Raw genomic sequence first — 21,021 nt, 5'->3', positions numbered from 1 at the left:
TTATATCTTATTTCTTTATTCTTTTTTGGAGGGACTATATATGTGGAGATCAAAGGACAAACTTTGGAAGTTAGTTCTTTCTTTTGTGTGGACTGAGTGACTCACACTCAGGTGGTAAGGCTTGGCAGCTAGTGAGTACCTTACAGACCTACTGAGGTTTTTTTTGAGACATATATTTTTGGAGGCCTTTTAAAAAACCTCTTAATATTCTAGTGCATAATTCCTTTAAAAACAAATATTCTAACCAGGCAGTGGTGGTACATACGTTTAAAAAATTTTTTTTATTAATTTTTACTTTTTTGGTTTACACCTTTAATAATTCTTTTTCAATTTATTTTTGCATATTTTTATTCTTATTTATCCGTAAAAGTTACTTTTATGATTGCTGGATTGCAGCCACCAAAATGACGTTCAATCCCTTCATGACTCCTGACCGAAGCAAGAACCACAGTGGGCATTTCAATGCACCTTCTTACATTTGGAGGAAGATCATGTCTTCCCCCTCTTTCCAAAGAACTGAGACAGAAGTATAATGTTCGGTCTGTGCCCATTTGAAAGGATAATGAAATTCAGGTTGTTCAAGTACACTACAAAGGCCAGAAGATTGGCAAAGAGGTCCGAGTGTCCAGGAAGAAATACGTCATCTACCCTGAACGAGTCCAGCGAGAGAGGGCTAATGGCACAGCTGTCCACGTGGGTGTCTACCCGGCAAGGCGGTCATCACCAGGCTAAAGATGGACAAAGACGGCAAGAAGATCTGGAGAGGAAAGCCAAATGCAGACAAGGAGGAAAGGAGAAGGGTAAATACGAGGAAGAAATGATCGAGACAATGCAGGAGACATCTCACGCATCGCTTTCATTAAAGACAGCTTAAGTAAAAAAAGAAAAGAAAAAGAAAGAAAAAGTCATTTTAATTGCCTGACTCAACTGTCGTCTCCTAGTCTCACTGCCTCACTCTCCTGATCTGGGCTAGTCCTGGCTGCTTCTGCCTCCATACAACTTTATCTAGGCCTACGATGTTTTTAGCCTCTGAAGCTCACTGCTGAATCCATTTACTCTTTCCTAGTTCACACTCTGAACTCTGACTGGCTGGTTCAACTCAGCTGTTGCGGCTCAAACTCCTCCCTCTTCACACGGATTGATTCAATCTGGCTTCTCTCTCAGGCTGACATTTTGCTCTGCTTGGCCTCAAACTAACTCTGGCAATCTGATCTGGCTCCTTCTCATTCTCTGGCACATGCTGTCCTCACCTGTGTCTAGCTTGTACTCTGCCTCTGTCTATAAAGCTCTCCTAGTAAAACTGCCCTCTCTCTTTTTCTCCCTCTCTCTCTCTGTATTGTTCTCTTAAGTAGCTTCCCTTCCTGCTCTCTTCTCATGAGAGTTGGGCATATCCTATTTTTTCAGATCTTTCTCTGATTAGTCACTCTACCTGCCACTCAATTAGACATCACTTTCAAATGTGGGGACTTCCTTCTACAAACTAACTTAACTTCATTGTTTGGGATTAAAGGTGTGTGTGTTAAGGGCTGAGCCACACCAAAACTAAAAAGTTTTCTTTTTCACCAGTAAAATAACACAATTTTGGGGTTCACAGTGTGATCAAATGCCCTGCAACATTTATCCATAAACTCTAAAAAATAGTATCTTGGAATGGATTCCATGTGTATTAGATCTCTTTAGTGAGTGTCATGAGAGAAGGGAATGTTCCAGAATACACACTCAGTGCTTGTACTAACAAGTAGACACCTAAATAATTTTTGCCTGCCCAGATACTTTTTTCTCTGCCTTGGCCACAGCTTTAGGGAACCAGCCCTTTTCCATTGGATACAGTTATTGGGCCTGTCCTTCAAAGTGTGCTGCTGCCCGGGAGATGAACACGCGATTCAATGTACTTTACTCGGCTTCTCTGTGCCACTTCCATTTGGAAGGAAAGGGACTCAAAGATTAGAAAATATTGACAGACTGTCTCTGACCTGCCAGCTGCCCAATAACGACACAGAGACAATTATTATTTATTATAGCTCAGCCCCTAGTTTATGCTATTTCTTAACTAGCTCGTATAACCTAATTAACTGATTTATTCTGATCTAAGTTCTGCTGAGTGGCCTGTGAGTCACTTCTCTTTCAGCCCTGGCACCTATTTCTTTCCGGGCAAATCCCCAGCCTCTGACTCTTTGCTAGAGTTCCCTCCTCTGCCTAAAGTCCTGCCTGTCTTCCCCTGCTTTGCTATAGGTCCTTCAGGTTTTTTATTAAATCAATCAGAAGGTGATGGAGATGCTTACAAAACACAGAGACAGGTGATGCTTCATAAAAATAACAATGCCAAAGTTTGGCTTGTACTCTAATCTCTGGCAGTACAGAAATCAGCACTTGAACAACACAAAGATGTGATCTTCATACAGTACGCAAAGGATTACCCCAAGAAGACACTAAACTGACTGACACATAAAAATGGCGCCCTGGTGAGGTTGCTCACTGTCTGATCCCCTGGCACTGAGTTATAAAAGGTTGTGAGCCACTTGGATGCTGGGAATTTAGCCTGTGCCCTCTGGAAGAGTACCCAGAGCCTTTAGCAACTGCTAAATTGTCTCTCCTGTCCTCTGAGACGTACACTTTCAGTACTGCACTGCCGTCACCAATTCTCTGAAGTATCTTGCATTCTGATATTATCCAAGGCCTTAGGCTGGCCAGAGTCTCTTTTCTCCTCTTCTTTATTCTCCTCCTCTCCCCTCATGCTGTGGGAGGTGCCTGTGGGTATGAGTGTGTCTGTGTGTTGGTTGTCTTTTTCACTCATCCTCCTCATCCTCCTCATCTTTCTCTCTCTCTCTCACACACACACATATGTATATATATATATGTATGTATATACATATACATACATACATACATACGAATATAAAGTATATAGTTTTGAAGCAGGATCTCATGTGGTCCATGCTGTCCTTACTGACTAATCAAGAATGACGTTCAACTTCCAATCTTCCTGCATCTACTTCCTGACTGCTAGTGTTACAGGCATGCACCGCCATGATCCAGTTTATGTGTTACTGGAGATCCAACCCAGGGCTTTGTGAGTACCAGGCAAACAGCCTTCTAGCTGGGCCACACTCCAGGCCATGTCCATCCTATTTTTGAGACAGCCTCTCAGTGAACCTGGAGCCCATCATTGTTGACCAGGCGGCCAGTCAGCCTCAGGAGCCCACCTTTCACCTCCATTCCCAGCACTGGGATTACAGGCTCGTGCTGACACACCCTATACCTGGCTTTCACATGGTGCTCGGGGGTCAGAACATACGTGCTCACATTTGTGTAGCAAAGCACTTTAATCAGTCAGCCATCATTCCAGGTCCCAGAGTCAGTTCTTTTTTTCTTTTGCTTGTAAACACAAGCCCCTAATCAATAGAAGTTAATGTAAAAAAAATCTGTTTTCAGAAATGTTCATCTTCTGAAATGATACACCCAGTACGCCTTGGGTACACCATCCCCATGGTTGGATGTGGCAGTGCCTTATAGGCTAAAGCTCTGCTGCTTGCTCTGTATTCCTTTTATTTATGCTTCCAGAAGTCACCATTGTAGAAAAGCAGAGCAGCCTATCTTTTTTAGCACCTTGGACCATCTCCAGCAAAGGAGCCCTCAGCCAGAAGACTCTGAACTCCTTCACTCCCAACTAGCTCCACCCGAGTGTTAACAGTCACAAAACACGATCTGCCTTGAGCACAGGGGTTCATCATGGACTACCTACCCGCCTGATTGACTTTAGGGCTCGCTACTAACAGGAGGTAACAACGCTGTTCTTTGTTTCCCATGACAGTCTGTTCCTATTTCCTGAGTTAACTATTAGCAGGAGCTCACGCATATACAAGAACACACCAATGCCCTCAGAATGACATTCAGGTAGTGCAGTCCCACATCGTGGGGGAAGGAATGCTCATCAAAGCATAATCATAGGGAAAGGCTCCCTAAGCTCACGGTCTCCATCCCCCGTCTCCACCCTCCCGTCCCTTGTTTGAGCTTGCTTCCTTGCTCTCCCGCCTCTCACTGGTTTGTACAGCTGTTGATTTTCTCAGCCACTCGTGGAACACTGGCTGTACCTTTGCATAGACAAAAATTTTAATCATTTAATAAATATCAATGGCCTGAGGCGTAGTTGAGTAGAAGAATAATTTCCTAGTATGTTCAAATCCAAATTCCTGGGTTTGGTCCCCAGGACTGCAACAGAGTAAGAAGAAATGATGAATAAGTAAACCATGAACAAATACTTACATATCTACTATGGGTCTGGAATTGTGCTGGGTGCTGGCAAAATAACAGAAAGCAGAAATAGAGGCCTTACATGTTTATAGTCCAGAGCTGACACATACACCTTAATCAAGCTGTTATGTCTGGACCAACAAATCGTTATTACTGTTAGAAAGACAAGTTCAAAGATCTACAAGGGATCTAAGAGTGAACCATTGTCTTCTAAACAAACATGTTCCATAATTCTAAGTAAAATTTCTTAAAAGGCTGGAAGATCATTCTCCTCCTATCCTTTTGGGTTTTTTGTTTTTGTTTTTTGTTTTTCGAGACAGGGTTTGTCTGTATAGCCCTGGCCATCCTGGAACTCATTCTGTAGACCAGGCTGGGCTGGAACTCAGAAATCTGCCTGCCTCTACCTCCCAAGTGCTGGGGTTAAAGGTGTGCACTACCACTGCCCGGTTCCCCCTATACTATTAATCCACACACATTCTGTAAATTCACCAGCTGTTTCTCCCCCAAGACCCCAAAGATCTAGTTCCCTTTTCAGAGAAAAACCTAAAAAATTTATTTTTTATTTTCTCAATGCATCAATTATTATTATCTTCAAGGCCAAAAAGAAATGAAAATCACCTAGAAAGGATATTCCAAAGAATAAAAGACTAGCATTTCAAAGGCAAAAAAAAAGAGAAAAAAAAAAGAGTACATTTGCTTTCTGCTGCTACCATGAGAAAGCAAATGTACTGGGTGAGTAACACAGATTCACTATCTTACAGTCCCAGGAGTTAGAAATCGGATATGGCTTCCCAAGGCTAAAACTGCGGTGTTGGTGGCCTGCGTCCCCTTCTGGAGGCTAGAGAGGAACACTGCTTTCTTTGCCCCTCTCCAGCTTCTGGAGGGTGCCTTCATCTACGGCTCATGGCCTCCCTTCTTCTATCTTCAGTGTCAGCTCCTTGAGGTCAAGTCCTCTGCCACAGCTCTCTGACCTACTCTGTTTTCCTCTTGCACCTCTAAGGACTTGTGTGATTAAAAGTAGGTCTACTCAGATAGTTCAAGATAATCTCCTAAGCTCAAATTCTATATCTTAATCATATCGGCAAATCTCTTTTTCCATGTCCTCTAATATGTTTGTAGATCCCATGGATTGCATGTGGACATCTTTGGGGAGCCATTATTCTGCCTACTACAGGAGACAAGGTCAATATTCTGGATGAGGATAAAAGAAGAGGAGACATATTAAACTACACAGACAAAGCAATAGGCACACAATAGTCTCTCTCTCTCTCTCTCTCTCTCTCTCTCTCTCTCTCTCTCTCTCTCTCTCCAGCACCAAATTGCTTAAAGTGGTTAGTCTCAGGCAGTGATATTATGGGCACTTCCTTCTTTTTTATTTTTAATTTATTATTATTACTGCTATTCTTCTTATTATTATTATTGTTACTTTTTTTTTTTTTTGAGACAGGGTCTCACTATGTAACTGACTGTCCTGGAACTCACAGAGATTTGCTTGCCTCTGTCTGGCAAGTGCTGGGGTTAAACGCATGCATCATTACATCTGGCTTTTCTTTTTAATTTTTTTCCCTCCTTTGATTTTCCAACTTTTCTACATTTACAATAAAATACTTTGAGGCTAGTGATGTAGCTCAGAGGTAGAGAGCTTGCTTAGTATACATAAGGTTCTGGGTTCAAGTACCAATTCCTCTCTCTCTCTCTCTCTCTCTCTCTCTCTCTCCTTTTCTCTCTCCCTCCCTCCCTCCTCTCCCTCTCCCTTTGCCTCTTCCCCTCCCCCTGCCCCTGTCCCTCTCCCCTCTATCTTACATAGAGAGTTAAACAAAAAAAATTCTTTAAAATCAGGTATATAGTTACTCAAGAGACTATTCTTATTAGGAAACACTTGGTCTGTTTCTGGACGAAATATTATGATATCCACAACTTATTGTCAAGTGTTTGGAAACATGTACATAGTAGTAACTTTGAATCAGGGAATTGTGTTTGTTAATTATAATTGTATTGCAATATATATTTGATGCTTTATATAATAAAAAGTTTGGAATATATTTTGGAATGCAAAACTTTAGCGAACAGAAATTCAGGATTGATTCTACATTACTCTCACTCTCGTTTCCTTTTCAGAAAACTTATTATTATTATGTATGTGTATGCATGATGTGTGTATAGGGGGTTGCATGTGTCATGACATTTATGTGGAGTTCAAAGGAGAATTTTGTGGAGTTGTTTTTTTGATTTCTACTTTTCTGTGGGTTCCAGAGATTGAATTTAGACTGTCAAGCTTGTGTGGCAATCACATTAACGGGCTGTTTTGGTTAGGGTTTTATTGCTGTGAAGAGACACCATTACCGTGGCAACTCTTATAAAAGAAAGCATTTAATTGGGACTGGCTTAAAGTTCAGAGTTTAGTCCATCATTATCATGGCTGGAAACATGGTGGTATGGAAATCATGGTGCTGGAGAGGTAGCTGAGAGTTCTACAGCTGCAGGCAGCAGGAAGAGAAGGTGACACTGGGCCTGAGTTGAGCTTTTGAAGCCCAAAAGCCCATCCTTAGTGACACACTTCCTCCAACAAGGCCACACCCACTCCATCAAGGCCACACCTACTCTAACAAGTCCATACTTCCTAGGAGAGTCTGTAGAGGACATTTTTATTCTAACTACCCACACCTGCTGAGCAATCTTCCCATCCCCCATTTTCAAGAATAATTTCTGCTAGTTGTGGTGGAATACAACCCACAATTCCAGAGTTTAGGAACAAGCAGAGGTGGGAAGATGGAGAGTCTGAGACCATCCTGGGCTATATAGTAAGACCCTGTCTCAAAACTAAAACAAAAAAGTACTAATTTCCTCACAGCATTTCAAAAGTTTGTCAGTGTGCTAGACATACTCAGCAATGGAGGCTGGGAGTTTGAAGCAGTATTATCTGTTTAAAGCGGAATGATTTGTCTAATTTGAGGACCAAGTATAAATGAAGAGAGTTCTTGTCAAAAAATTAACAGAAAATGTCAAGACAGTGCAGTCCTACCACGTATCTGAGTGCAAGCCCTACACACAGGCTATGCACATGGGAAACCATGTCTATCCAAAGTCTGTAAAGACTCCATAGATGCTCTCCCTGCTCCTCATCCAGCCTTGAATGCCAAGTGTGCTTGCTGGAGAGTGTGGAACAGGGTGGGTGAGTGATGACTGAGAAAGACAGGTGTTGGAGAGTGCTAGACCCAGCTACGGTTACAGACATCTTCACACCATATCAACTTTCCCTTTAAGGGATCCTTAGGATCCAGTACCACAGAGAAATCCACCTGTTCTTTACACTATCAGTTCAGTGTGTTGATGTTATCTATGCCAGTGCTATAGAGTAGCAACACGGACCTCTCTAAAACAAAAGGTCTAATGGAGCTTAATAGTGAATCACAAATATATCAATCAAATTGATTCTCAAAATGCCATTTATTTCTAAAATAAATATTCTCTAAAACATCTTTCATGAAATCCCTAGTTGTGATCATATGTAAACAGGGCCTCTGATGTTTTACTTGCTAACTGAGATCTTTAGAAACAAGTCAGATACTTCAATAAAATTCAGAAAGAAAGCATCTCCTGGGCCTCTCTGACCTAACCCTTCTATTCTTAAACCTTTGTTCCATGCCAGGTAACATTCTTAAGTTAGTTAAGAGAGGCAGGAGGACACTTTGAGTAATTGAAATGAGACCTCCTAAGAGTGACAAAACACACCAAATCTCATCCCTTTTCTTCCCCCATTACAGGGTGCTTGTCAGCAATATCAACTATCTGTGACTTTTAGAAGTCAGGTTCTTCTTGTTGACTTCCAGTTTCTGTTAACTGCTGAGGAATTTTAAAGGGCATGCTTCAGATGGCTGAGAACAAGCACGTGGAAGGATATAACTGACAAACTGTTAATAGTACCAAACCTGGCATTTATGACAGTTCTAGAGATGACTGCTACTTGAATAATCAAAAAGTGTATATTCTCATTAACCAAGAGAAATTACTACAGATTTATTGTATCTTATTTTTAAGAAAGAAAGCCGGGCGGTGGTGACACACGCCTGTAATCCCAACACTCTGGGAGGCAGAGGCAGGCGAAAATCTGAGTTCGAGGCCAGCCTGATCTACAGAGAGAGTTCCAGGACAGCCAGGTCTATACAGAGAAACCCTGTCTTGAAAAAAACCAAATCCAAAAACAACCAAAAAAAAAAGAAAGAAAGAAAGAAAGGAAGGAAGGAAGGAAGGAAGGAAGGAAGAAAACCCTCTAGCCTGCATTCTGGTTGTAGATGATAATTTAGGATGTTGCCCTGAAAAATCTTAGTGTTTGAGCCTTCTGCTCAATTTCCCTGCCTATAGAATAGGATTGATGGTACAGTACAGGGATGTTGAGAGAAAGTAAACTACTTATTTAATCAAATTTCCTTCTTTGGTCCTCAGACTTCTTGCCTACAAAATGAAGAGGATGGATTAATTGTGATTCTCTCTAGGGTTGAGATTCTAATTCCCACTTTTTAAATTTGCAGGAATAGCATGTTAGATGAAAAATGAATGTCTTTACTTGTCTTTGGGTAATTATTTTTCTCTTATTTCCTGAGGAACCAGGAAAACAAACAGATGAGCAGTGTTTCTGGAATGTGGTGGCAACTCCACCCTGGACACCTGGGAAATGATGGGTGTTTCCGCTAAAGAGGAGAGTCCTTTTTAGTGGGCAGAAAATCAACTTTTTTTTCCTTCTAAACACAGGGTCTTATGTAGCCCAAGCCAGTTTTGAGTTCCTTATGTAGGCCAGCCTGGCCTTGAATTCTTGGTCCTCTTGTTTCTATCTCTCCATGGCTAAGGTTACAAGTGTACATGACTGTGCCTGGCTCTGCTTCAATTGTAATACGACAGCCTGTACCTTTAAAATTACTAATGCTCACCCTTTTGATATTTGAGTAGGCCTGGCTTCTTACTTGGCAGCTGAATACAACCTGTGGCTCACAGGCTCAAGTCAGGATAGCTGAGAGTGTGGGCCAACACAAAATTGTAAACTTACTTAAAATGTTATATATTTTTGTAGTTATTTTTAAAAGTTCAATTGTGAGTCCTTGAAAGTGACCTGTGGGAACTGAAGAGAAGGTTCAGCAGTTAAGAGCGCTTGCTACTCCTGGAGAGATCCTCAATTCAGATCTCAGGACCCACATTAACCCCAGCTCCATGGAATCAGAAGCCCTCTTTTTGACCTTCAGGTACCAGGAACACAGTGGTGTACACACCACACACACACACACACACACACACACACATTTATAAACACATTAAAAATGAATAAATCTTTTAAAAACACCTGTTTGATTAGGTCATTATCAGTTTTGGAAGGCTATGTATTAACTGGATTTACAGTTATTTCTGATACATCTGACCTGAGAACAATTCCCTTTTGGATGGCACTGTGTAGAGATAGATTGTTAAGCTGCTCTGTGCTCCTGGAGGATGAGCACAGGGCTCTGCACCTGCCCAAGAGCTCTGGACTTGAGAATGAAATGACACGATCACATGCAGTCTCTATATTTTAATATGCCTAATTTGCTCAATGGCTGGGCACTTCCAAACCTCCCCAAGGCTGGCACATGCTCCCTTCGGTATTCCTGAGTTAACACTTTCTAAATCTGTATTTTATCTTTGCTGTCCTGTTTACTTCTGAGCAGCCTTCCCCTGGGGCTGCTTTCCCTGTGCACCTACATTTCGGCCATCTTACCCTCCTGCTCCTCCACAGAGCAGTCCATTCTATGCCTCTCTCGTGCCAGAATCCTTTCTTCTCCTCTTCTTCATTTCTTGCCTAGGAATCCTAAAAGTTCTGCCTCTTTCACTCTAACCATTGACCAGTGGCTCTTTATTGACCCATCAAAAACCAACTGTTGACAGGGATCTATAGCAGATGCACAAATTCCCATATAGGCACAAATCAACCCCCCAACAGCATTGTGATAATAATGGTACAGTTTTAGTAAAAAAAAAAAAGTAGCCTAGCTGGGTGGTGGTGGCGCACGCCTGTAATCCCAGCACTTGGGAGACAAAGGCAGGCGGATTTCTGAGTTCGAGGCCAGCCTGGTCTACAGAGTGAGTTCCAGGACAGCCAGGGCTACACAGAGAAACCCTGTCTTGAAAAAACTGAAAAAGAAAAAAAATTAGCCTAGATCACAGGTAATCTCATCAGTCTATAAAAAGGAGACCACTTTTTTAAAAGAGGAAAAGAGAGCTGCACCATCAGGAAATATTGCCATTACAGTTTCTTAAAACTTGGTGTGTTTTTAACTCAGTTAAAAATTTGTATGGATACCAAGTCATGGAAAGGAACACCCACATGGCCTACAATTCAAAATATCTCATGTATGAGAGTTTTTAATTTAAGCCTCTTCTGTTCCTGCCAAATAACACTGGGTGAGGACCGCCTTCAGCGCGCTTGGCATTTTCAGGGCCATGTGTAGTAGGGTAGGATTCTTCACTCTGGCAGGTTACAGCAGATCCAAGCTTTTCTTGCTAGAAAGCTCATTCTATTTGTTTAACATTAATTCTGGAAGATAGTATAGTATTACTGAACATAAAGAGACATTTCTTTTTGCTCTTACATTTATGACTAAGATTCTCTCTATACAAACTACAGATAAAAACATCTTGCTCTTGACTGTAGTGGAAGACTGGGAAAATTCTATTAGTAACAGTGATAAAACAACATTTTCAGAGAACCTACTGTTTTCCAGGCATTATGGTTGCTACCTTTTCTTGAATTATCTTATTAAGTACAAACAAGTTACTGGCAAATATTATATATATAATATATATGTTATATATATAGTATTTCCAAATGGGGAAACCGAGAAGTTGAATAATTTACTTTTGTGTTGGTAAATAGCAAATATGTTTGATTCTGCAACTTTTTTTTTATTATTTTACTTTGACCTTCTAGAAGGAAAACGAAAATGTTCTGAAATCTTGTGTGCGGGTACATCTCTCTGACTTCTGACTTCTTCCCATTCATTCTCACCCCTTATTCTCCAGGAACACAGACCTCCTTCTAATTCCTCAAAGTCTTGTCTTCTCAAATCTCTAGCTTTAACTTTAATTTTTTTCTAATTCTATTTTTAATGATGGTTCTTAAGCTCTTTACCCTCCCTTGTAGCCCACCACCCATCAGAGATATTGGAAAAGAAAAGATACTGGGGAAGTGGACCTGTATAGAGAGGTTCTTTGGAGCAACTCCTGTCTGTGTTGTCTGGAAATCAGTTTACAGTTCAGTTTACAAGTTAGCAGTGGCAGCTTGATTGATCCACTTGCAAACAAACACCTCACAGACACAGTCCAGTGAGCTAGAATTGAGTTAGCAACAGTGGTGATATGACTTAGCAGAGACAGGCAGGCCTCAGCCTTGTCTTGAATTGGTAGGTGGGACCAACAGGAACACCAGGAGAAGTTCTAGGCTGTGCCTCTCTCAGGGAATAGAGATCAGTGAAGACACGAGACCCACAAGCATTGCACAGCTAGCTGTACCAGCAAGCCAAGCTCTGTCTCCTCACTCTGTGGAGTCCTATTTATACCCTCCAAATGTGTCCTCCACAGGCCTTGCCTCTGCTCGGGTTTTGCCTCAGCACCTGCATCCAATCAATCCGAGTCCCCGGTAGCTGCAACAAACGGCAGCACACTACCACAAGTTTTTGATGCATTTCTCTCTATGGAGTCATCACAAATGGAGCTCAACTATGCAATGTAAGGCAGACCAATACATGCATGTTGTTAGCAAAGACTCTTTCATCACTTGCTTGCTTTAGCAGAACAGCCTCTGTCCTATGTCTGCTTCAGTGAAACATTCCTTCAGGAGTTTGCTTTAGGCCTTCACCTGTGTCCACTTCAGCTAAACGTTTCTTCACGTGTTTGCCCCAGCAAAACACCATTCAACTGCCTTTCCAAAGAACCCTCGAGTTTCCACTTTATCTATCCCTTTGTTCAGGATATTGTTTTGGCTTTCCTACGTCCACCCCAATTCCTGAATAATGATGCAGGGCTTGTTTTTATTTACAGTGCTTATGGCTTTAGCATAGGCTTGCTTCCCAGCTACCTCTTAATTTATATTAACACGTGTGTTCCGATCTATGTTCTGCCACGTGGTTGGGTCCTCTCGTCGGCTTCATGTGCCTGACTTCCTCCACATCTTGGTGGCACATCTTCCTGAACCTGAATCTTTCCCAGAGTTCCTCTCTCTTTGCCAGGTATCCTGCCTTCCTGTCATTCGGCTCTTTTTTGATAGGTGGTGCTTTCACACAGTGCACAAGAGATTATCTCTACAATTTCATTAGTACCAGATTAACTGACATATTCCAACATTTTTGGTTGTAATATTCTTTTTGTGCTATGTGGGTGCACCTAAGGCCATGTGAATGCTACGTCACCATGCAGCTCTAGTTACATCGCCTTTCTATGCTCTCAATACTTTTGAGTTATTCCAAATACTGCAAGGATCTTCTTGTGTCTTCATCTAAACTGTTAAGAAATTTTAGGGATTCATTTTTTCCACCCTCTTCTTCACTTTTGAAATTCCAGGCCATTTTACAGTTTTTCTCTCCCAGTCAATTAGATGTTTGTTGAATGAATAAAAAAAATGCTTAAGTAACTTTAAAATTCATGCGCACAACTCATTAGAGATAGGCATGCTCTATCTCCACACTTGGTTTGTTTTATTGTTTCAAGGCTAAAAGTTATCAGAAGCAAAACATTTTCATCTTCTAATAATAAAGCTTTCCAGAATATCCTTATTCTCTAGGTCAAAACGCCTGAGATACTGTATTCAATGTATTTGTTGAAACGATGAAGAACTATAAAAAAGTGTGAAAGGTCAGGTCTTGGCCATTCATAGTACCAGGAATTTAAGATTCAAGCATGTGTCCACACGTGCACACACACTCTAGCATGACTTTATAATACATTACATAGCATGTCCAAATTCACTTTGTGCTCCCCTATTTTATCCTCTGTTAACAGCATGTTATTTTCATTCAGGCATTAAATATTTACTTAGCCACTGTGCCAGGTGCATGAGTGTATTTCTTTAAACAGTCTCATTTTACTACTTACTGTCCCTCTTCCTGGAAATTTAGTAAGTCATTCAGCAACTACTGCATTTATTGTAGTCCTTCAACCTTCCTTCCTTCATTCAGTTTTTGGCACTTCTCGGAGATGTCCCTGCCTCCCTTTAGAAGAACTCTGAATATATCAGAGTCCGTTACCTTACTTTGTTCCTTCAGTTTCAAACCCACTACACTGGCTCCACAGCCAGAGGCAGAGACTAAGGCTGTGCCCATCTGTGCCCCTGGACACAGCAGAGTCACAGAAGCAAGACACAAATACTCTGTTAAACCCTGTGGTTTGACCCCACGAAGCCTCTCTACAAGTGGGTTGTGTCTTGTCATTGCGTTATAGAAGAGAAAACGAGTCCTAAAGAAGTTTAAAGACAGGTCCAATGTTTCATGGGGGAAATTTGGGGTCACAGGAATCTCAAGAATGAAGTCAACACTGATTTAAAAAGATTAAGATTCTCTACAGTCTTTCCCTAAGGTTTTCATTCAGCTCTGGCCACATTTTTTTTCTTCTTTGGAACAATGACTCCTTACATACTGGTCTTTCTCTTCGCGATTCCCAGGCTTAACACATACTTCAGGATTGTTAGTTTGGTAATTCCCTGTATTTTCCTATTAGAAACTTTCGACCTTAACCCTTTTTGGAAATGTGTTTTAAAACTTTTTGGTCTCAAGTAGGGTGCATGCCTTTAATCCCAGCACTCTGGGGACAGTGGCAGGTAGATTTCCGAGTTCTAGAGTTCTAGATCAGTTTGATTTACATAAAGAGCTCCTGGACAGCCAGAGAAACTTTGTCACTAACCCCACCATCACCCCAACAAAACAAAACACCCTCCTCCCCGCCCCCCAAACTTTGTTCTCTAGGTTAGAATCCGTGAAAGAGTTCTGGGAAACGTCGTCACATCAGTGAAAAGGACAGGAATTTGGGATGGATTCATAAAGCACAGAGAATTTAGCAGAGGGTGTCATCAAATCTAGGGACTTGTGGAATTTGGTCATCGTTGGCGAGTGACTCAGTTGCCCACGGCTACGGTGGCTGCTAAAGAGTGTTTCCTTTGCCTGGAACTATCCTCCTTACGTGTTAGTATTTTCAGCGAGAACTGTAGTAAACACATTTAGTACACGTTGGTACTTTCTTATAAGTTGCCGCTGTGTGTTTTTGAAACGTCCAACCCCTCAAAGTTTCCCTTGCCCTTAACCAAAATGGTCCTTAAGGTTGTCTGGAGCTTTGAAGCTTCTGGCCCTTAACAAAGATGGCGCCGGGGGTCATTTTAAAAATAAGCTTGCCCTCTCCTCTGCCAGTGACAAACATGGCTTCCACGGCGTCGTTCACGTGACATCCCCAGACTACGGCACGGGAGACGGCGGAGGAGGGCCCTTGAAAAGGGTGCGCGTTCCCGTGGCGGTGCACCCGGTAGGTTTCAGTCAGAGTCACTATGGCGGCCAACGCTGGCAAGGTAAGCTGAGGCGGCGGCGGAGGTGGCGGTGGTGGTAGCAGCAAGGGAGGCAGGAGCCGACGTTCCGTCCTGGCTCAGGAATCCCGTAGCCTGACCAAGGAGAGGTCGCCCGAGGTCGGAGCCGGCGGCCGGGGACCGGCGGGGCTGGCTGAAGGGGGCGAGGGCTGAGGCGAGCGGGCGCCGGTCGCTGACTGCCGTTTGTTTTGGTGTTTCCCCGACTAGGTCGGAAAGTTTCCTGCCTCGTCCGCCAGCGCCTGAGCCTGCCGCACTGGCTGCGAGTGGAGGAGGCTGCGGCGGACCCAGCCCCGGCCTCCAGGCCTCTCCCTCCACCTCCGGGCCAGCCTCCCTCCCCCACACCGTCGTCCTCCGGGAGCTGGCAGTCCCTGCGATGCGACCCTCGCGAGGACGCTCCTGACGGGAGGCGGCCCATGTGCTGAGCAGCAGAGCCCAGAGCTCCAAGGAACCAACTTCCCGCCGGCCCGGGCGCCCGAGCCTCCCCCGGGGTAGCCCCTCGCTCTGTCCGCACCGGCCTGCAGAGCCGGGTCCCCGCCCTGGTCGCGGGGACACCCGCCAGGTGCTCGGGACTCGCGCCCCGGAGGCCGCCCGCGCCCCGGCAGCCCTCCCACGCCTCCAGCCCGGGATCGCAGCCTCGGGGATCGCAGCCTCGGCTCACGCTGGGCCGGGAACCCCTGCCACTCCCGGGCGGCCTCGGTGCAGCAGGGCGATGCAGCCCGGCCCGCTGGCTCTCTAGCCCTGCTCGTCCGTCCCCGCGCCTCTTCTCCGCCCCGAGGCCCCTGAGGACCGGCGGTGGCTGCCCGGAGGTCCTCCGCGCCTCTCCCTCGGGCCCCGAAGGACCCTTCCTGGAGGCGCCGAGTCAACCCTCTTCATGCTGCAGTGCTGCACCGTTTCCGCTACCGAAGGGGAGAAGCGGCCGGGATCTCAAACAAAACCCAAGAACTGGTGGTGGTGTGTGACTCATCTGCTCGGAGACCTCCCGTCCCCAAACTGTCTTCCAGGAGTTTTCTTGGCCGAAGCTGCCCAATGTTTGAGCCTTTTCTTCCTAGGGAAGATGGACTGAAAGCTGCTGGTTGGGGACTTATTTTGGTCAAGGAGCCTCTGTGTTTTAAAGGAGGTGATGGGGCTTGCGCCGGCTTGTCTTCCTGCCCAATTGAAGAGTTGTTGATGTTCACTGGTTATGCGTAGACAATGCGCAGTTTGTTTTAATTTAAAGATTTTGGGGGGTTAGGGGTGTCCGATTGTGAAGAGCATTCCGAACCTGGAGGAGCTCCTCATTGTCCCTGGTCCAGACATCGCCCCCCAGCCTGTCCTCGATGCCGTCAGCTTTGGCCATCTTCACTTGCCGCCCGAACTCGCACCCGTTTCAGGAGCGTCATGTCTACCTGGACGAGCCCATCAAGATCGGCCGCTCGGTGGCACGCTGTCGACCAGCGCAGAATAATGCCACCTTTGATTGCAAAGTGCTGTCAAGGAACCATGCTCTCGTCTGGTTTGATCACAAGACAAGCAAGGTAATGTCACTACAGTGTTTGACAGTCTTTCCTTTCCCCTTGCCCAGAATGTGTGCATGATCTCAGGGTTTCTTCCCAGAGGACACTTTTCTGCGAGGCCTGGGAATCAGCTTTTTGTGTGTCTGAGTTCTAGTGGAAATTGAATCGAAGTGGTTGAATGAAAAACAGAGAAGGTATTGTTACTAAATGTCTCGGCAGGGCGATGGCTTCTTGATAACTTGGTCATTCCCAGTGAAATCCCAAACCCTAATTCGTTTAGGAAAGGTAGATAGTGAAACTTGACCTCTTACTTGCAGTCCTTTTAGAAAGGTGAATCTGCAGTTCAGTGCTTGATTAAGCAAGCAGCAGTTCCCAAAGCAATGCCGGAATCTGTGGCCTCTGTTACATCGAGGCTCAAGTGTCTGTGGTGAAATGTAGTTAATGCATAGCTTGTAGTTGAATTCAATTCGGGACCTTTCTGGTGGGATAACTGGAGTGTAAACTTAATGTATTTGTAAGGGTTGATATTTGCCCCGATGAAATAATTTGTAAATATTAAAGGCAGTTTAATTAAGCTAGAGTAATTTTTTAAAAATGATTTGTAAGTACACTGTAGCTCTCTTCAGACACATTGGAAGGGGACATCGGATCTCATTATGGATGGTTGTGAGCCACCATGTGGGTGTTGGGATTTAAACTCAGGACCCCTGGAAGAGCAGTCGCTGAGCCATCTCTGTTGCTGTCTTCAGACACATCAGAAGAGGGCATCACATCTCATTACAATGGATGATTGTGAGCCACCATGTCTTTGCTGGGATTTGAACTCAGGACCTCTGGAAGAGCAGTCAGTGCTTTTAACCGCTGAGCCATCTCTCCAGCCCCTAAGCTAGAGTAATTAACTACATCTTTAGAGTTCTATTTGCAAGTCTTGAAAGTCACTTTTTAGTTAGTAGATAATGTGTAGTTATATGATATGCAAAAATCTGTATTAATAAATTAGATTATTCTTAGATTATATCCAATATTGTCTATTATAATCTTTTTTTTTCTTAATAGACAGGGACTAGCTGGCCTGGAACTCATTCTATAGATCAGTCTGGCCTCAAACGCAGAGATTTATCTGCCTCTGCCTCCCAAGTGCTGGAATTAAAGATGACCATACTTGGCCTTGCTTTTAATTTTTAATCCAATTTAGCTTGTTTATCTTGGCAGTGTACTTTGTTAGTTACTTATATTAAAAAAAAGGATTCTTTTAATCTTTCAAGAATTGGTACTTTGGAGAATATTTTAAAGAACTCTCCTTTGGGCCTAAACCTAAGGTTTTGGCTGAACTACTGAATTAATTCCAACTTAAACTAAGTTACATAAGACAAACAGGACTGTCTCCAGTTTGTCTCCTGACTTTTTGCCCCTTCTTTCTGAGTGACATGATTAAGTTCTTTTTTTTAAAGAGAAGAATTTGTCTTCAAGAGTGGTGTTTTGAAATGAAAGAAACTTGAGCCTCTAGATGAACACAGTAATACTAGTGCAGCTACTGAATTAAGGAATTACTAAATAAATGCCTTTTTTAAAAAAAAAAGGAAGGAAAGGTCCCCAAGTGCTGTGTGCTTGCATAATGGTTATAACCCATTCTGTGTGTAGGATGAGAACTGAAAACTGTGCTAACTTTTTTCTGAGTTACACCAGATGCTCTTTAACCCATAAAACAGACACTTTTCTTCCCCTGAGAGCTAACATTTGGGTAATTCATAGATGATCTGTGATTCTTTGTAAATGAGTACGGAGTTCTTTATTGAATTCCAACATTAGTTGACTGCTAGGGTCTTAATACAATCCACTTTTTATATTTTACCTTTTTATGTTCTTGGGAAACAGGTTCAGCCTAATCAGATGACAGATTTGCTTACAGTACACGCTTTGCCAACTGCAGTTCTTGTTTGAGAAATAGTGCCTGGTGCAGTGGCACACACCTGTAATCCCAACTCTTGGAAGACAGGAAGAATGCTTGTTTGAGGCTAGCCCAGGCTGCCTAATGAGTTTAAGATCTCCAGCTCAGGAATATAATGAAGCCCTGTCTCAGAAACTCAGGATAGAGAGAGGGTCTGGAGAGTTCTTTGAACGGTAGACTTGGTTTATTTCTCCCTCTTTTACTTTTTTCCTTTTGTGTCATTGGCTAAAATAGCACCAAGGGCTTGACAGTATATTTTGTGTAATATTATATCACCTAATTTAGTTTAAACAGTCTCCATCTGTTAGGTCTTCCCTTTGTGATCAAGTTATTTTAGGAATTAATTTTAAAGTATTGGCTTAGACAAGCAGGTTTCTTATTGAGCATGCATTCTATATCAGAGCCTGGGAGATGACAAAGAAAACCAAATCAGTTTATTAAAAATACTATTTATTGCTTTGTGTATGAAATTTCAAGAGCTCTCCTGTGTCAGGCTCATAACCACCCCCCACCAGACCTAATATATATACCTTGAAATTTATGATGTATAGAAATGCAAGAATCTACTCTTATAGGTATCATTTCAGGAAAGATTGCTTTTAAACACTACTAAGCCTGAATTTTATTATCCTTTTTAAAGTTTTTATTTTTGTGATGGAAAGAAGCTTTGGGTTTGTGTACACGAAACACCTGTTCTACCCTGAGCCATGCTCACTGCCCCTTTGCTGTTTGGGGGATTCAGATTATTATGCAACTCACATAGTGCCCTGTGCTTGGCATTTATTACAGCCTGAGAATTTAGTTTCAAGGGTGTTTGTGGGGAAGCTTGAACAAAATCAGTGCTCTTTGAATTGCCGTTGTGCTGTGGAGTCTTGGGGAAGTTATACGGTTCTTTTCCTTTTTAGACAGGAGCTTGTGTGTGCTGAGCTCAGTTCAAACTCAGGACATGCCCAAAGTGGGGGAATTCAGGCCTTTGCTTCTACATCCAGTTTTATTAGTGTTGAGGATCGAACCCAGGACTTTGTACAAGCTAAGAAAGCACTTTATCAACTGAGCTACATCCCAAGTCCAGAAATTGTTTAATACAACTGGGGCTATAGAAGTAACTTTAAAAATAGAAGGCAGTGAGGTTGGTAACTTTGTTCCAATAGGCATTTTGCCTTGGAGGTAGGAATTGGAGTACTGTGCCCTTTGTTTGACTTTGTTGGAGACCTGTTTTGTAGTTGCCATTATGGAAGGCCTAGTAAAAGCTGGAAGAAGTAATAAACACTTGAAGCATATGTTGGGATTTTGAGACATGGTCTAGGGAAGACCCTCTGTTCCATGACTCCTTGAGGCAGGACTCTTTCTTCAGCCCTTTCAGTGTTAGAACCACTAGTTTAATTATTCAGCTCATAGATGTTCAGTTTAGAAACTGGCCAAATGCAGGTAAGTGGAAATCTAGGCGACACATCTGGGAGTTTGCTGTTTGATAAACGTGGAGTTTATGTAGCAAAAGGAAGAGACAGCCCTGGCTGGGCTTCACCGTGGTACTGCAGGGATCCCGGGTGATACTTCTTAATGCTGAATTCAGGAACCCCACAGGGCGAGGGCGGTGCTGACTGGCTTTACACTTCATCCTAGGGCTGTTAACAACCATCTTGTCTGCCTTTGTGTGTCACCCTTTACTCCTTTGTAGACTCTAAACTCGTCAGTTTTTATAGCCCATAGTGGTGCTTCAGTTGACTTTAGGCATGCCACTAAGCAAGTAAATCTGTCCATATGGTAGGCATACAGAAGGGATTATGAGTGGACATATTTGGATGGCCTTATTTGTTAGTGAGTTCCAGAAAGTTTTGGATAGAAATCACATAACAGCCAAAATCACCATTTAAGAAAAGTAATGCAATCTTGTGTACAGTAGGGGCCTGGTGCAAAGGACGTGCACCTTACCTTGTGCATTATGTCCAGTGTTCTCCTAAATGGCTTGCATCAATGGTTTTCTTTTTTTCTTTTTTGGGGTTTTTTGTTTGTTTGTTTGTTTGTTTTTGTTTTTGTTTTTTTTGAAACAGAGTTTCTCTGTGTAGCCCTGGCTGTCCTGGAACTCACTCTGTAGACCAGGCTGGCCTCGAACTCAGAAATCCGCCTGCCTCTACCTCCCAAGTGCTGGGATTAAAGGCATGTGCCACCACTGCCCGGTGCATCAGTGGTTCTCTCAATCTGTGGCTCCCAACCTCTGGATCACACATCAGATATCTTCATATTAGATATTTACATTACGATTCATAACAGTTATGAAGTAGCAATGAAATAATTTTATAGATGGGGGTCACCACAACATGAAGAACTGTATTAATGGTGCTGCATTAGGAAAGTCGAGAACCAACCACTTCTTTTCATGTTAATTTAATCCTCAGCTCTGTGGTATGTGCTTATTTTTCCCTCATGAATATGAGGAAATTGAGGGATAGAGAGATTAGGTTACCATCCCTGAGTTCACATTGCTAATAAAGGATAGAGCCACACTTTCAGCCCAGCTATTTTGGTTCTTGACTTGATATCTGCAGGGTCACCCTCATAAACACTGCCATCCTAAGACTGTGACATTTTAAACAGGATGTGATTTTGTTAAGTGCAAACACCAGGTTGACAGTAGAAATGAAAATGATTAAATGTCCAAAAGCAAAATAAGCAGTCCAGTATATTATATTAAATTGTCCAGTAGCATTTCTATAACAAGGGAAGATTTTAGGAAAGTTTCATAG

General features: G+C 43.0%; 1 protein-coding gene and 1 pseudogene across 25 annotated transcripts in view; both read left to right on the top strand.

Moving 5' to 3' along the window:
- The first annotated feature begins 404 nt into the window (after positions 1–404).
- On the top strand, positions 405–874 carry LOC127690801 (60S ribosomal protein L26-like; annotated as a pseudogene).
- A 14,603-nt stretch (positions 875–15,477) lies between these two features.
- Slmap (sarcolemma associated protein) overlaps positions 15,478–21,021 on the top strand; it is a 115,752-nt gene continuing 110,208 nt past the window's right edge. For all 25 annotated transcript variants that reach the window (XM_052189934.1, XM_052189926.1, XM_052189931.1 and 22 more), the window contains exon 1: positions 15,478–16,350. In XM_052189934.1, coding sequence (XP_052045894.1) covers positions 16,153–16,350 — 198 coding nt within the window. In that variant the 5' untranslated portion in view covers positions 15,478–16,152. The remainder of the gene's footprint in view (positions 16,351–21,021) is intronic.

Source organism: Apodemus sylvaticus, chromosome 8, assembly GCF_947179515.1.
Source record: "Apodemus sylvaticus chromosome 8, mApoSyl1.1, whole genome shotgun sequence".
In the NCBI taxonomy this organism is placed as follows: Eukaryota; Metazoa; Chordata; class Mammalia; order Rodentia; family Muridae; genus Apodemus; species Apodemus sylvaticus.
Note: the sequence above shows the minus strand (reverse complement) of the source record. Positions and strands in the feature narration are given on the sequence as shown.